Source organism: Ahaetulla prasina, chromosome 3 (genome assembly GCF_028640845.1).
Source record: "Ahaetulla prasina isolate Xishuangbanna chromosome 3, ASM2864084v1, whole genome shotgun sequence".
Taxonomy (NCBI): Eukaryota; Metazoa; Chordata; class Lepidosauria; order Squamata; family Colubridae; genus Ahaetulla; species Ahaetulla prasina.
Window position 1 is genome coordinate 126,822,014 of NC_080541.1, and position 14,831 is coordinate 126,836,844.

The following is a 14,831-nucleotide window of genomic DNA, read 5'->3' on the forward strand; positions in this document are numbered from 1 at the left end:
GTGATTGGACACACAAGGAATTTGTCTTGGTGCATATGCTCTCAGTGTACATAAAAGAAAAGATACATTCATCAAGGTACTACATTTACAACACAATTGATGGTCAATATATCAATATAAATCATAAGGATTGCCAGCAACAAGTTATAGTCATACAGTCATAAATGGAAAGAGATTGGTGATGGGAACTATGAGAAGATTAATAGTAGTGCAGATTCAGTAAATAGTTTGACAGTGTTGATGGAATTATTTGTTTAGCAGAGTGATGGCCTTCGGGGAAAAACTGTTCTTGTGTCTAGTTGTTCTGGTGTGCAGTGCTCTATAGCGTTGTTTTGACGGTAGTAGTTGAAACAGTTTATGTCCAGGATGCGAGGGGTCTGTAAATATTTTCACGGCCCTCTTCTTGATTCGTGCAGTATACAGGTCCTCAGTGGAAGGCAGGTTGGTAGCAATTATTTTTTCTGCAGTTCTAATTATCCTCTGAAGTCTGTGTTTTTCTTGTTGGGTTGCAGAACTGAACCAGACAGTTATAGAGGTGCAAATGACAGACTCAATAATTCCTCTATAGAACTGAATCAGCAGCTCCTTGGGCAGTTTGAGCTTACTGAGTTGGCGCAGAAAGGACATTCTTTGTTGTCCTTTTTTAATGATGTTTTTGATGTTAGCTGTCCATTTGAGATCTTGTGATATGATAGAACCTAGAAATTTGAAGGTTTCTACTGTTGATACTGTGTTGTCTAGTATTATGAGAGGTGGAAGTATGGAAGGGTTTCTCCTGAAGTCTACCACCATTTCTACGGTTTTGAGTGTGTTCAGTTCCAGATTCTTTTGGTTGCACCACAAGACTAGTCGTTCGACCTCTCGTCTATATGCGGATTCGTCATTGTCTCGAATGAGACCAATCATTGTTGTGTCATCTGCGAACTTCAGTAGCTTAACAGATGGATCATTGGAGATGCAGTCATTGGTATACAGAGAGAAAAGAAGTGGGGAGAGCACACAGCCTTGGGGGGCCCCTGTGCTAATTGTACAGGTATTTGATGTGATCTTGCTTAGCTTCACCTGCTGCTTCCTGTTTGTTAGGAAGCTTGTGATCCACTTACAAGTCTGTTCCGATACCTGTAGCTGGTTTAGCTTAGTTAGAAGAATGTCTGGAATGATGGTATTGAATGCTGAACTAAAGTCTACAAAAAGGACCCTGGCATAGGTCTTTGGAGACTCAAGATGTTGTAGGATGTAGTGCAGAGCCATATTAACAGCATCATCTGTTGATCTATTTGCTCGGTATGCAAATTGCAAGGGGTCTAACAGCGGATCCGTGATGGTTTTCAGGTAGGAAAGCACTAGCCTTTCAAAGGTTTTCATGACTACAGATGTTAATTGTCCTACAGGTACTTAATAACTTACTTATTATGTTTGAGTCCCACCTTTCTTCTCAGAATTCAAGCCAACATACATAATACTCCTTCCTCTTCAGAGATCTCTGAGGTAGTTTAGGCTAAGAAGGATTGGCTTGATGTCAACCAGTAGACTTCCAAATTTACATGACCCTGGAGTAGGCCAACTATCATAAATACATGGCCGTTGCCACGCACCCAAATTTTGATCATGTAATGGTCGTAGGTGTAAAAAAAATGGTCATAAGTCACTTTTTTCAGTGCCATTGTAACAGTCACTAAACTAACAGTTGTAAGTTGAGGCTTACCTATAAAGATCTCATAGAATATGCCACATTTTTGTTCTCATGATTCAATTTGGTCTCATATTGCCTCCAGAGGTCAACTGGAATGAAGGAAAGATTTTCTTTCTCTCTTCTAACTGATGATAGAAGGGCTTTAACGAAGATTTTTTTGTGCCAAAACATTTGTGTCCTGCCATTGAATGCCTCTTTCCATTTGCATTACAGTTTGAATATCAAGATCAAAGGAAAAAAATCTTAAATCAAAGCTGAGGACTTTTCATGCTTTCGTGTGACACATGGTCCTACTCACGTTGCAAATCTCAACATCCCCCAAAATAGCCAAGAATGATCATTGGCTACAAAGACTTTTCTCACTCCAGCCTTAGGCCAATAAACCACACAGAGCACTAATGGAATACTTTTGTTTCTTAGGTATAACCAAGCAAAGAATATTGCCCGAGACCTAGAAAAACAGGCAAATAAGGTCTCTGCAGAAGCAAAAGAAGCTGGGGAAAAAGCTCTACAGATCTACGCAAATCTCACCACTCTGCCATCCATAGACACTGCAGGGCTAGAGGTATTTTGAGATGGGCTCCTTGCTGAAGGCACTTAGACATTATGGTTAGCAAATCTTGAAAACTGTACTGGCATATCATAGATGACATTACTTGAAGTTTAACTTCGGCTGAGGAATTATTTATGAAATGCTTTTTAAAACAAATCATGTGAAAGACAGAATAACCAACTTTAGATCAAAATATATAGACTATTTTAAAGCTATCTAACGTGGATACAATTTGGCAAGTAAAGTAAAGTTGTTCTCAAATGCATCCAAGCCTCTTAATGATTATGCAAACACATCCATGTCCTTTTCTTGAAAATGCAGATGTCACTTTTCAAAAATGCAGATGTCACTTTTCATTTTCTTCTGAGTGTATCAGCATTCTTGGGTCTGGTAAAGGGAAAAGTTTTCAAAACAGAATAAATGAGGACCAGAAGGACTTTTTTCAGATTTAACTCTTAAACAAGGCATCTGTCTATTAGTAACTCTGTGAAAAGAAGGATTAGATGGCTCAGAGTTACTCTGTCTTAATGTACTAACCAGTAAAAGAGGGCTGCAGTATATACATACCTAGTTTCCAAGACACTATAAGCCAACTCTTTTTTCTTGGCATTAAATCTGATTTAAAATTCACTGTGTGAATCTAGCTTCCATGGTCATATGCTAAGGACTTGATAATAGAATATTTTTTTACTTCCCAATCTAATTTACCACCCAGGATTTCCTAAAGATCTTCTTTCCAATTACTAATCTGGTTCAAACATGATTTAGCTTTTTTTTGGGGGGGGGGTCTCTACTCTTATGACCTCATATGACCAACAAACAAATACACAGATTGGAAAGACACTGATGAAATATCTTGGCAACCCATGATTTTTTCCTTGCAGAGATAGTGGCCTCTTTATTTTGGTTTTCTGTTTTTTCGGTTGTACAGAAATAGTGGAAACTATAGGAAGTGAAATCTGCTATGTTTTGGTTACTCATGCACCCAAGGCATATCTTGAGGCCTTATTAAAATATTACAAAACCCTCCCTTTCATCTTAATACATTAGTGAAATAAACAATTTGAAGGAGAAGGCCTACACTGAGCATAGTGGCAAGTGCCTAGTCTCTTTATTTTGTGCAACATTTCAAAAAAAATTGTGGAAAAAGATTACGCTTCTTGAGTATTCCTGAAGAATTGATTTCATTAGTCAAAGATGTTGCTACAGAGATCACAATGTGATCTGCCTCAGGTCTGGAAACTCTTTAAGGGGTGTATTTGATCCAGTTCATCAGCTGATAGTTTTATAAGAACAGTCTCTTTTGAATGTGCAGGATGATATATCAGTTTAGGTTTCTTAAATCCACTGAAGCTGTTTTTATTCCTGCCTTTTTTCCATATGCAGAATGAGGCGAAGAACATCAAGGAAGAAGCCCAGGAGTTAGAACAGCTCATTAAAGACAAACTAAAGAATTATGAAGATCTGAGAGAAGATATGAGAGAAAAAGAATTGGAAGTTCAGAATCTTTTGGAGAAAGGCAAGACAGAGCAGCAGGTCAGTTATAACTAGCATAAATTCTTGTCCCTGATATGTCAAGAATACATGCTGTGTTATCTATATATTTTTCTCTTAATTACCACATATTGCAGAACTATAATGATTATTCATTATGGTCTTTGATCATTTTCTTTAAGATATAGAGTGTCAACATAAAGATTGCATTGTGTGGTACACATCACTTGTTTTTAAATACAGTTTTATCTTCATTTTATAACTACTGGAATGATACCATGTGATTCCACATATTTTTCATATGAGAATGATTGGCTAGAGCTCTGGGTAGTTTTGAGACCTTATCTTGCATCTAGTTATACTTTCTTGACAAAAAAACAACCCTCCCTTTTTATCCAAGTCTAAGTCTTCTTCTTTTTTTTATAAAGGATCATAAAATTTTATTTTTATTAGACTTACCACTGCAGGTAAGTTGAGGAAGAAAGTTGAGGTAAGGTAAGTTGAGGGAGAAAGTGGGATCTCAGTAAATTAGATTTGCAAATTTTTATCCCTGCCCCATTTTGACAGTATGGGATGCATGTAGAATGTATTATCCCTGCCTTTTTGCATATAGAATAGAAATCAATCTAGAAAATGACCTTGTATTTTTGAACAGACTGCTTTTCTCGTGCTTGCACCATTTGAGCATTAGAATTTGACCAGATATGTCAGAAGGGAGCATATGATAACTTGCTGTGTATTTGCTTAGACTGCTGATCAGCTTTTGGCTCGAGCAGATGCTGCCAAAGCTTTGGCTGAAGAAGCTGCCAAGAAGGGAAGCAATACACTCCGGGAGGCCAATGAGATCCTGAACAATCTGAAAGGTAAGCAGCCTGACTTCTAAAGGAGCCATGTGACAGAATGGCAGGATGTCTTACCAGGAATCAAGGTGTTGTCTCACTAAGTCTATTATTTTGGTTCTTACCATCTCTACTTCTACAGTAGAATGTATTTGGTTGAAAGTACAGTTGTGTTTCATTTTGTGAGAAAGGCAGAATTCAGTTTCCTGGGAATGGACAGGAGTCTTGAGAAGTAAGGCTAGGAACTAGCAATTGAAATCAGCAAACAGAAAAGGGCAGAGGTTCCTAAATCCTTTTAAGACTTTTTACTTGGAGGATATTGCAAGCTTTGTGATACTCTTGCAAAACACATGCCATAGTGAGTGCAGCCAATTATAAAACATGGATTTTCCAGAAAAACAAACCAATAGGCTAAAAGGAAAATAATTTCTCTCCAAGCCAGATGTCAATCTCCAGAGCCTAAGACTGTCTTTTTAATTTTTTTTAAAAATCATTATTTGTTTGCTATAAAACTTATTTTATAAAAGGAACAGTGAGATACAGAAACAAATTCTTAACCAAGGACTTGAATACAAGGCAGAAGTGGGATCTGAGCCCCAATGCCAAACCATATTTACTTCCATTAAAAAAAATTGATAATTCTTAAAGATCTACATACCAAACACACAAATCTATAATAGATAAAGTACCTCTGAACACATAAAATAGCAAAAATCACAATAACAGGCAAGAAAAAACTGGGCACGACAAAAAAGTATCTTAGAATGTTTCAAAATAACGAATATTTTTTTTAAAAAATGACTGGGCAACTCACGTGCAGCCGATACTTGTTGTCGTGTCCCACTCCTCCGCTGACGGCCGGGTCAGGGAAATCCGAATCTGCCCAAAGTCCTAGCAAAGTCCTCAGAGCAGGCAGGAGACCAGAAAGTGACTTCAGCAAGATAAGTTCGACTTTGCCTGACTCAGAGACTGCCAGAAAGCAGATCCTTTATATAGACCATGGGGTGTGGCTCCATGACTCAGCACTCATTAAGGCCTGCCCCTCCCTTCCTTCTGTTGCTTCCGCCTATCCAGTCTTCTGATGCGAGGGTCACTCCAATCAGCAGCTGTTGGAAATAAACTTTCCTCAGGCTCACATGCTGTGGAGGAGGGGGAGGGGTCTAGCTGCTCCGTTTGCCTGGGCATGGAGCCAGGGCTGGGGCTGGGGGGTGCTCCCTCCTCTGCAGCCTGCTTGGGCATGGAGCCAGGGCTGGGACCGGGAGGTGCCCCCTCCTCTTCAGCTTGTCTGGGCATGGAGCCAGGACTGGGGCTGGGAGGCATACATTCCTCCGTGTTCGGGAGCAGATAAGAAGGCCCCGGCTGCTGTGAGAGCGGACAAGACACAACACTTGTTCTTGGAAATAAGGGCAATGCCTGCAACACTGAAAAATTCATTTCCTTGCTTCACACTGTGCTCCCAGATTTTTTTTTAAAGGAAGAATAAGCAACCATGTGGACTCTTGTTGTTTTCCAGGAATTGCATCTCAGTGGTGGAGCATGTATTTTGCACGGAGATATTCCCAGGTTCAACTCCCAACATCTCCAAATAGTAATAAGAAAAAACAGCTTCTGTTTGAAACTGTGAATAGTCGCTGTCAGTAAGAATAAGGCAGCCTTCCATGTCTTCATTCTTCCAAAATTTTGGGTCACAGTTCTCATCATCTCAGATCATTGGTTGGGCTGATGGGAATTGTGTTCTAAAGCATTTGTAGGGCATAACTATGTGCAAGGCAAGTACATACAATATGAAGTTGGATGTTACACTTATCTGATGCAAGTTTCTATCATGCATTTCAGATACAAGCCAACTAATTCCTTCAGAATTTATAGCTATATGTAAATTAAGATTTTAGGAATAAGTATAAAACAAAGGAGTTGGTAAAACTTAAGTACTATGGTCACCTCACATTGGGGGGGGGGTGTCCTACAGAATATACTGCAGGGAGAATAAATCAGCCAATGATAGCTAAATAATATTTCAAGATGCTGAGCTTGTCAGCTGGAAAGCTGACGGACCGGGTTTGAAACCCAAGCACTGCATGATGGGGTGAGCTCCCATTACTTGCCCCACCTCCTGCCCACCTAGCAGTTCAAAAGCATGCAAATGCAAGTAGATAAATAGGTACCACTGCAGTGGGAAGATAACAGCGTTTTGTGCACCTTGGCATAAAGTCATGATGGCCACATGGCCATGGAAGTGTCTTTGGATAACATTGGCTTCCTCAGTTAAGAAACAGGGATAAGTACCACCCACTAAAGTTGGAAACAACGGAAAAAGGAAAAGCTTTACCTTTATTTCAGTGTTGAAATAAAGTGTTGAATAGCAACAAATAGGGGTGATTATGACATCCTGGAACTAATCATAAAGAATACTGTGATTTTCATCTTTGCTTTTGCAAACTGCCATTGGGTTTAATTTGACTGCCATTGAATTGAAAAGTTGGACTAAACAGATTTTTGTATGATCTGCTGTAGCTGCATTTTGCTTTTCCCTTGGTTTCAGACTTTGATAAGCGCGTGAATGATAACAAGACCGCTGCTGAGGAAGCTCTTAGGAAAATTCCTGCCATTACCCAGACCATTATGGATGCAAACAGTAAGACCCGCCAAGCAGAACTGACACTAGGCAATGCGGCTGCTGATGCCAGAGAAGCTAAAAACAAAGCCGACGATGCCGAGAGAATTGCTACATCTGTAAATAATGTAAGTCATGGGAATATCTCCCTCTCCCTCTCTCTCTCCCTCCCTCTCACTCTCCCTCCCTCCTTCCTCTCTCTCTCTCTCCCTCCCTCCCTCATCTATCTATTATCTATCTATCTATCTATCTATCTATCTATCTATCTATCTATCTATCTATCTATCTATCTATCATATATCTCTATCTATCTATCTACACACACACATACCATATTTTTCACTCTATAAGACACACACACACACACACACACACACACACACACACACACTCCAAAAAAGTGGGTGGAAATGTCTGTGTGTCTTATGGAGCGAATACTGCAGCTGGAGCTGGGCCATGGTGGCAGGGTCCTTTTACAGTGCTGAATCCCACCGGAGTGCAGGAGTCAGTAGGCAGATCTGGCACATGAAACACACCTCTCTGTGATCCTCTCAGGCTCCGCCTCCTGCCCTCAGAACACTGCTGCTCCTTATTCGGCGCTCCATATTCACAGTGAGATGGTGCTCCATATTCATATTTTTTTCCCTTGTTTTCCTCTTCTAAACCTAGGTGTGTCTTACGGTCAGTTGTATCTTATAGTGTGGAAAATACTCTCTCTCTCTCTCTGTGTATATATATATATACACACCGTATTTAGTAGCAGAGTTCTGAGTTATTCAAAAAGCAATATCTTCCCCCAATCCTGGCAGAATTGTGTTGTCTATGAACGCAGGCGTCTATACTTCTCTTGGAGAATGTAAAGCCTGTTAGTAAGACTGTTGCTTAGCTCTTCCTGGAGATGGGAAGAGAACATAAGTAGCCCAGCCAGATCAGCTGAGCAATTAAGAGAATTTCAGTAGCCCATAGGTCAAATCACTATGTATAAGGCAAAGATTACTGTAAGATGCACTTGACATGATACTTTCCCCTTTGGTTAGAGAAAATTATGACAAGGACTACCAAGACAAATGGGACAAGAGGACTGTTGTGATCAAATGTTACAGTCACTGATAATTTTGGATTGCATGGACTAAAGAGTTTGAGGTCTTCCATAAATGTTCTTGTGACATTGATGAGACTTAAATTAAGGAACCCATTAAGTGCAAATGCACATGGGCCTCTGTTGAAATAAGTAAGCAGTCCTCTGTGTTGCTTGGCTTTTGGTGTCTAATTTTCTAATCTCGGAATATGCTCAGTATCTTCAAGACTTTGATTTCTGCCAATCCTAGAATGCTAGTGCCACAAAGGAAATTGCCGACAACACCTTTAAGACAGTTACAGAGTTGGACAAAGAAGTTGATGACATGCTAAAGCAATTGACAGAAGCAGAGAAAGAGTTAAACAAGAAACAACAAACTGCTGATCAAGATATGATGATGGCAGGAATGGTAAGTAACTATGTTTTAAAAAATCCATTTGTTTGTTTAAGATTCTCATCCATTATAGAGATCACAATGTGCTATTCTCAATCTTTTTACCTAGGTAAAAGTACCTATGTTTCATGTCATAAGATTGCAAAACTCTTCTTACCACCGAAATCACATAATATTCCACCTTTGACTACCTGGTTCCTGATGGCATTTGCCATCCTATAGAAATGACATGAGATCAAGCATCAACGAGAAAAAAAATGATATTAGTGTGATCATTAGTCAGTGATTTTAACATGGCATTTGTAAACGTGGACATCCCAATTCAATCTCTTAAGTTTGGTGGTAGGACATGGCATCATTCCACATAACTCATTGGATAAGATGAATACTTTACATTTAATGTTACAGGCTACACAAGCAGCTCAGGAAGCAGAAGATAATGCAAAGAAGGCAAAGAGCTCTGTGAACAATTTGCTGAACATGATTAATGACCTTCTTGAAAAATTAGGTATATTTCTATCTATCTATCTATATTTCTTTTCAGCTGATGATTTACTAGAAAATTCTGCCCTAAATGAGTCAGGCGTTTTGATCCTCAACCTAACGAATCTTAGCTAGCAAGGCTATTTGGCAAGTGGTGTTTGAAATTATAGTCTAAACATTTGGAGGATATATTGTTTGTGAAAGATGGATGATAGGTACTTCACAACATGACGGATTACATCTACACTTTCAGCAATAACATTGGTATGTGTCCATGGCTATGTTAATCATGGAAGCAGCTGGGAAAGTTAATCTAAACATCTTGTAGACTTATTCTAAATACTAAAATATACAGATCTAGAATGGGGTGTATCGATTTAAATGAAGATACATAAACAGGCAACTCCAGAACTATCAAGTAGACAGTATGTCATTTGCAATCCAAATTTCTGATTAATCAAAATATAAGTAACAGCCTTCATATATTCAATTATCATATTGGGGAAGGAGGCTAATGAAAAAAATAAAAAATTATGTGAGTAGTAGACCTATAATAATGTCCATAAAATGACACTATACTTGATGCTAGCATATTAATTTCTTAGATGAAATACAGAAGCACTTTTGATGGCCATTGCTGAATTATTCATGTATTGGGCTTTTTTAAATATTTGTGCTTATTTTTTGTCTTTCTACATTGGCATGTAAATTGAACATTACCTGTGGATATCCTCTTACTCGTATGTTGATATTCTAGCCCTCACACCTCTTTTTTCCCCTTTCAATCTCATTGCTTAGCAGAGATTTCCCTGGCCAGAATCCAGAAAACACAAAACTTATTTTATAAACTGAGAAGAATTTTCTTTTGTTTTTGTTTACACAGCAACTCTTCATACAACAATCTAGAAATCTAGTTTTGTGAAACTCAGGACCATATATTTGGTTTATCATATATTTTGATCTGCTTTTCTAGAGAGAGAAATAAGTTTTGAGTATCACAAGATTTCTAGAACTCTTTAAGTTTTTTAAATCCTAAACAGAACTGACTATTTCTCCAAAATTTCAAACATCTTACAAGAGAATCTAAAAGGTCAGAGCAATAAAATGTAGGGTTGAGTAGACAAATTCCTCCCAAGTATCTCAAGGTCAGAGTATAGTTTGCTGCATAGCTTCCAGTATCCGCAGATGGCTGTGATCTTATGTGGTTCTGGTTGGACTGATGGCTGTTCTGCAAAATTAAAGTATAATATGAGAGAGAAACTTTAGGGAATGGCACAGTGGCCTAGAGGTGGAGCTGTCTCCTCACAATCAGGAGGCTGTGAGTTCAATCCTAAGTAGCAATGGATATTTCTTTCTCTGGGCACAGTGAGTTATTATTTGCTACGAACTCCGCATAGGCGTCAGGAAGGGCATCCAGCCAGTAAACACTCAGCTCTAATCAGTCAACTCAACTCCACCCCAATGCAAGGGATTACAGGATTGTTAAAAGAAAAAAAATGAGAGAGAAACCTTAATGGTGAAATGTTGGTAGTGAGCAAGAAATGGCATAAGTTCATATAAGAAAAAAAAATGTACATACACCTGTAGGTAGAAAAAGAGATGCTAAAGCACAAATTACGTAAACATCAGTTGGTAATATTCACAGTATGAAGATTTACAAACTTTACAAATTTGAATTTCGGCATTTAATTGAGTGAGTTTGTGGCTCAGTACAAATATTAGTACATTTTGATTCACAGATTTTTTTTCCACCAGCTGAGAATTTCACAATTGGAATACAAAGAAAATGTTCCCTTCTAGTGTAGCTTAGCAAGCTAGGGTGATCTTATTGTTTCTTAAAAAAAAAAAAAAAACACCACCACCACAACAACAAGCTTAGCAAAAGGCCATTCAACGTTATACTGCTATTGGAGATTCAATCTTTCTCTGCAATCTGGTAATCAGAAATAACTTTTTGTAATAGATTGAGGGGCCTTCCTAACTTTTTACTTTTCTATCTCTGTAGCACGAGTGGAACCTGTGGACCAGAGTCAGCTGAGCACCATTGAAGATACTTTAAATGCTGCAAAAAATCAGATGAAGGATAGTGATCTAGACCGGAAAGTATCTGAACTAGAGAAAGCAGCTGAAAAGCAAGCTAGTGCCATCAATGAATACAACAGGGACATCAATACCATTTTGAAAGACATTAACAATCTAGAGGACATCAAGAAGACCTTGCCAAGTGGCTGTTTCAATACCCCATCCATTGAAAAACCCTAAGGGTGTGCCAAGGGCAGGGGGGGCATTCCCTCAATGACTGGTGAAACAGTTTTGGCTGTGGAGTGCCTTAATTCCTAGATGATGTTCTTCAGGACCTTGACCTCATCTCCCACACAGTTCAGTCGTTCATTCTTTCCTAGTTTGGGGGTTGGGAGGGGGAATGCAAGTTTATATGAACTAAAAGCAATTTAATTACCAGCCTTGGGGTATCAGAAAGTTATCAAGACATACACTCTATACGCTACTTTGCTCAAACACTCTACATTCTTTTTCTGAGAAATTTTAATTTTAATTTACAGTATGATGGACTTGTACCGAGAACTGAAGTAAGGGAGGGCACAAACACAGGCTCTTATTTTTTCATTCCCTTTTCCATTCCTGTATCTCCTGCCCTCCTGCAAATTGTTGATCTATGAAGGAAACGGTTTGGCTACCAAAGTATTAAAAAGCAATGGCCAAGATAACCACCCATTCCGAGAAATGCAGGTGGGTTTCAGAATCGGCATTCTCCCCAAAGAAGGAGAAAGGGCTTATTCTTAAACTAGTAGCCACTCGACGCTTTGGTAGCCAGCTGCCAGCTTTTAAGAACCTTTCTAGTGTGCAATATGTATATGTGTATCTTGTTTCTGAGACAGTTCTCAGAAATGCTTTTAAGGAGTCGTGAGGAAGGAGTGGTATATTAGTTTTCCATGGTGCTAAAGCTTGGCCTGTAAAGCAGGCATGCATTTGGGCCTGTAAGGATAAAATCAGGTGCTTCAGTTTTAATTGGGAAAAAACTGCTTCTGGCCAGAATTGTTCCTTTCCCTGGAGTAAGATGGACAGATTTTTTCTCTCTCTCTCAAAAATGAAAAAGAGATTTTAACATTTCTGTTTGCTTTCGTGGGGAGAAGCAATTTATTCAGAAAGAACTTTACTTGCTAGATTTCCCTCCGAAATACGAAGCTGTTGTATCTTTATCTGGTCAAAACAAGCCCAAAGGATTTTGCAGTTCTCTTTATATCAAGTCAGATGTGATTTTGCCATGAAGAGTATGTCTTTTGCCTGAAAGTACTAAATCCCAATAAAGTTTAGGGTCTTTTTTTTCCCCCCTGGCAAAACAAGAAAAATGGTCAGGCCTCATTCTAGGGACAAATATTTAGAAGTTGCAGTATTGACCAGTTGAGTTGCTTGCAACTCAGTGTGAATGTCTGTCCTGTTTAGAAGTTTTGCCCCTTTTCTATTTGGGAAAGCTTTTTAGGTGGAAGGTGGTTTTCTTCATAATCTCTCATACATCATCTTGAACTAGAGGAAATCATGTCAGCCTCCGTTGTTTCCTCATTAGTGTGGTCTGATGCTTCCACCTGCCCCACCCCATCCCGCCTTTTGAGAACTGTGTGTACCAAGCCTTCAATACTATGCAACTGTGTACGTTTGCGTAGAGGGGAAGAAATTTTATTATCTGACACACACTGGTGCTATTAATTATTTCAAAGTTATATTTTTGTGTGAATGTGGGGGTTTCGTGTCTTTGTTTCAAACCATGGCTATTTGTGTGAGGACATCTGTTTCTCTCTCCTCTTCCCCTGTGTAAATATAATTGGTCTTGTTTCTAGAGAGGAACAGTTCCCTTCACTTCTTCATAATTAACACCCTACTTACTCCCTTTCCTCTTGATGTGCCTTGCAGGGGTGTGTGGCAGTGATGAAACATTTCCTCTGTCCAGACCTGCCCCATTGCATTCCCATACTGGCCTTCAATACGTTCTGTGATACTAACTTCAGATTTTTATTTTGCCCTGTATATTCCCCGGAGGGTCAACTTCTTGCCCATCTCTTCTAAAACCAGCACTGATGCCCAAAGGATTTGGGGCCCTATCACTCATGAAGTGCTAACATATTTTGTGGCCCTTTAGTGATACTTTGGCCGCTGAGATTCTACATGGCGCAAAATAGGAAGCAGATCTAGATTTGTCTCCTCTTTTTATAGCGGGAGCAAAATATCACTTGAATTCCAAAGCTTCTCTGGATTGTCTTGTTGGTTTCTATTAACAATTTGAATTGATTCTGATGTTATGGCTATGAGCTTCTTGCTAGGCTTCTGTAGAAAATATAATATTGCTCTTCTTTTCACAGATAAATCTCCCCCAATGAAGACAATCATGTCAGGGAACAGGTTGAACTCTAGATCCCTTCCTCCCAGGCACACCATATTTCTACACAGAAGGAAATCAAGAATGGTTTATAAGCACATGAGCTCTTTGTGTATTTCTTGAACTGGTATCAGGTATACACAGTCACACCACTATACTGAGGATGAGATTATTGCTGTAGGCCCACTAGCAAATCTTGAGCTCAGTTTTCAACATGTACCTTTGTGCAGAAAAATCAAAGTTCAGCATCAGCTTTGGTTTATGTTTTCCTAGTGGCTTCAATTCTAACAGTTCGCCCAAACTGTACTTGTATCCTCCTTGCATTCATACATGAAGCAGTTAATCAAAAAGTGACACCAGTGGTTTCCATTTGACCAAGCCAGTCATATGGCTGCATTCTAACAGTATCACCTGCCAAAAAGAAAAGAATATATATATAAGTAAGTAACAAAATTGAATTCAAATTATGTGCTTCTGGCCTTTTCATTGCCTTTCTAGCATTTTCCCTTTTCCCCCCCTTAAAAAACAAACTGCGTTTAAGTAACAGATTTTGTTTTATTTTTTAAATAAATGAGACTTTATATGGAATCTCTTAATTACAAATACTGTGTTAATAATAGCCATTATCACATTTGTATAGGTCCAAGTTATTACTTTGCATAACAAAATAATGCAACAGCTGCTCACAGAAACATACAAATAAGTGCCACAGTAAACACCTCCTGAAGAATTCCCCTCATTTTAAACACACACACACACACACACACATCTGTGAGCACCTCTTGTATGTGCCTTCACTCCCTTTTTTTTTTTTTTTGCTTTCAACCTCTGGTCTTGCTGCTTAGGAGCAGTGAACAAAAACAACAAAAATGCAACACTTGGCAGTTTTTGTATAAAACAGTATTTCTTATTTATAATAAAGTCTGAATATTTGTAACCCCTCATATTCTGGATTCTTGAGTGTTCCTTTGGAAAGTCAATTCCAACACATCTAAATGCATTGGTGGTCTTCCAGGATGGGATAACTGCGCAAATGAAATAACCACTGTTGGCCACAGTTTCTGTATAGGAGGTGAATAGGGCTCTCCTAGCTGTTTCTTCTTAAGTCCCTGATTGTTTCTGCTCTTGGAGTCCTGGTTAGGGTCAGTTATGGATTTGACTATATCGCACTTGCTGTGGTTTGCTCTGATATTCCATCTCAACTGCCTCCTCCTGACCCAAATTGACCTCTCCATCTATGAGGGATATGTTTTCCCTCCACAGCCTGCTTTTTTCCTTCCTTCCAGTAACACC

General features: G+C 39.0%; 1 protein-coding gene across 1 annotated transcript in view; it reads left to right on the forward strand.

Moving 5' to 3' along the window:
* The window catches only part of LAMC1 (laminin subunit gamma 1), a 156,769-nt gene extending 142,287 nt beyond the window's left edge, over nucleotides 1–14,482 (forward strand). Inside the window, exons 22-28 of the mRNA XM_058178256.1 lie at nucleotides 2,114–2,258; nucleotides 3,633–3,782; nucleotides 4,489–4,603; nucleotides 7,122–7,321; nucleotides 8,522–8,680; nucleotides 9,074–9,173; nucleotides 11,154–14,482. Of these exons, the coding sequence (XP_058034239.1) occupies nucleotides 2,114–2,258; nucleotides 3,633–3,782; nucleotides 4,489–4,603; nucleotides 7,122–7,321; nucleotides 8,522–8,680; nucleotides 9,074–9,173; nucleotides 11,154–11,410 (1,126 nt within the window). The 3' untranslated portion in view covers nucleotides 11,411–14,482. The remainder of the gene's footprint in view (nucleotides 1–2,113; nucleotides 2,259–3,632; nucleotides 3,783–4,488; nucleotides 4,604–7,121; nucleotides 7,322–8,521; nucleotides 8,681–9,073; nucleotides 9,174–11,153) is intronic.
* Nucleotides 14,483–14,831: the final 349 nt, after the last annotated feature.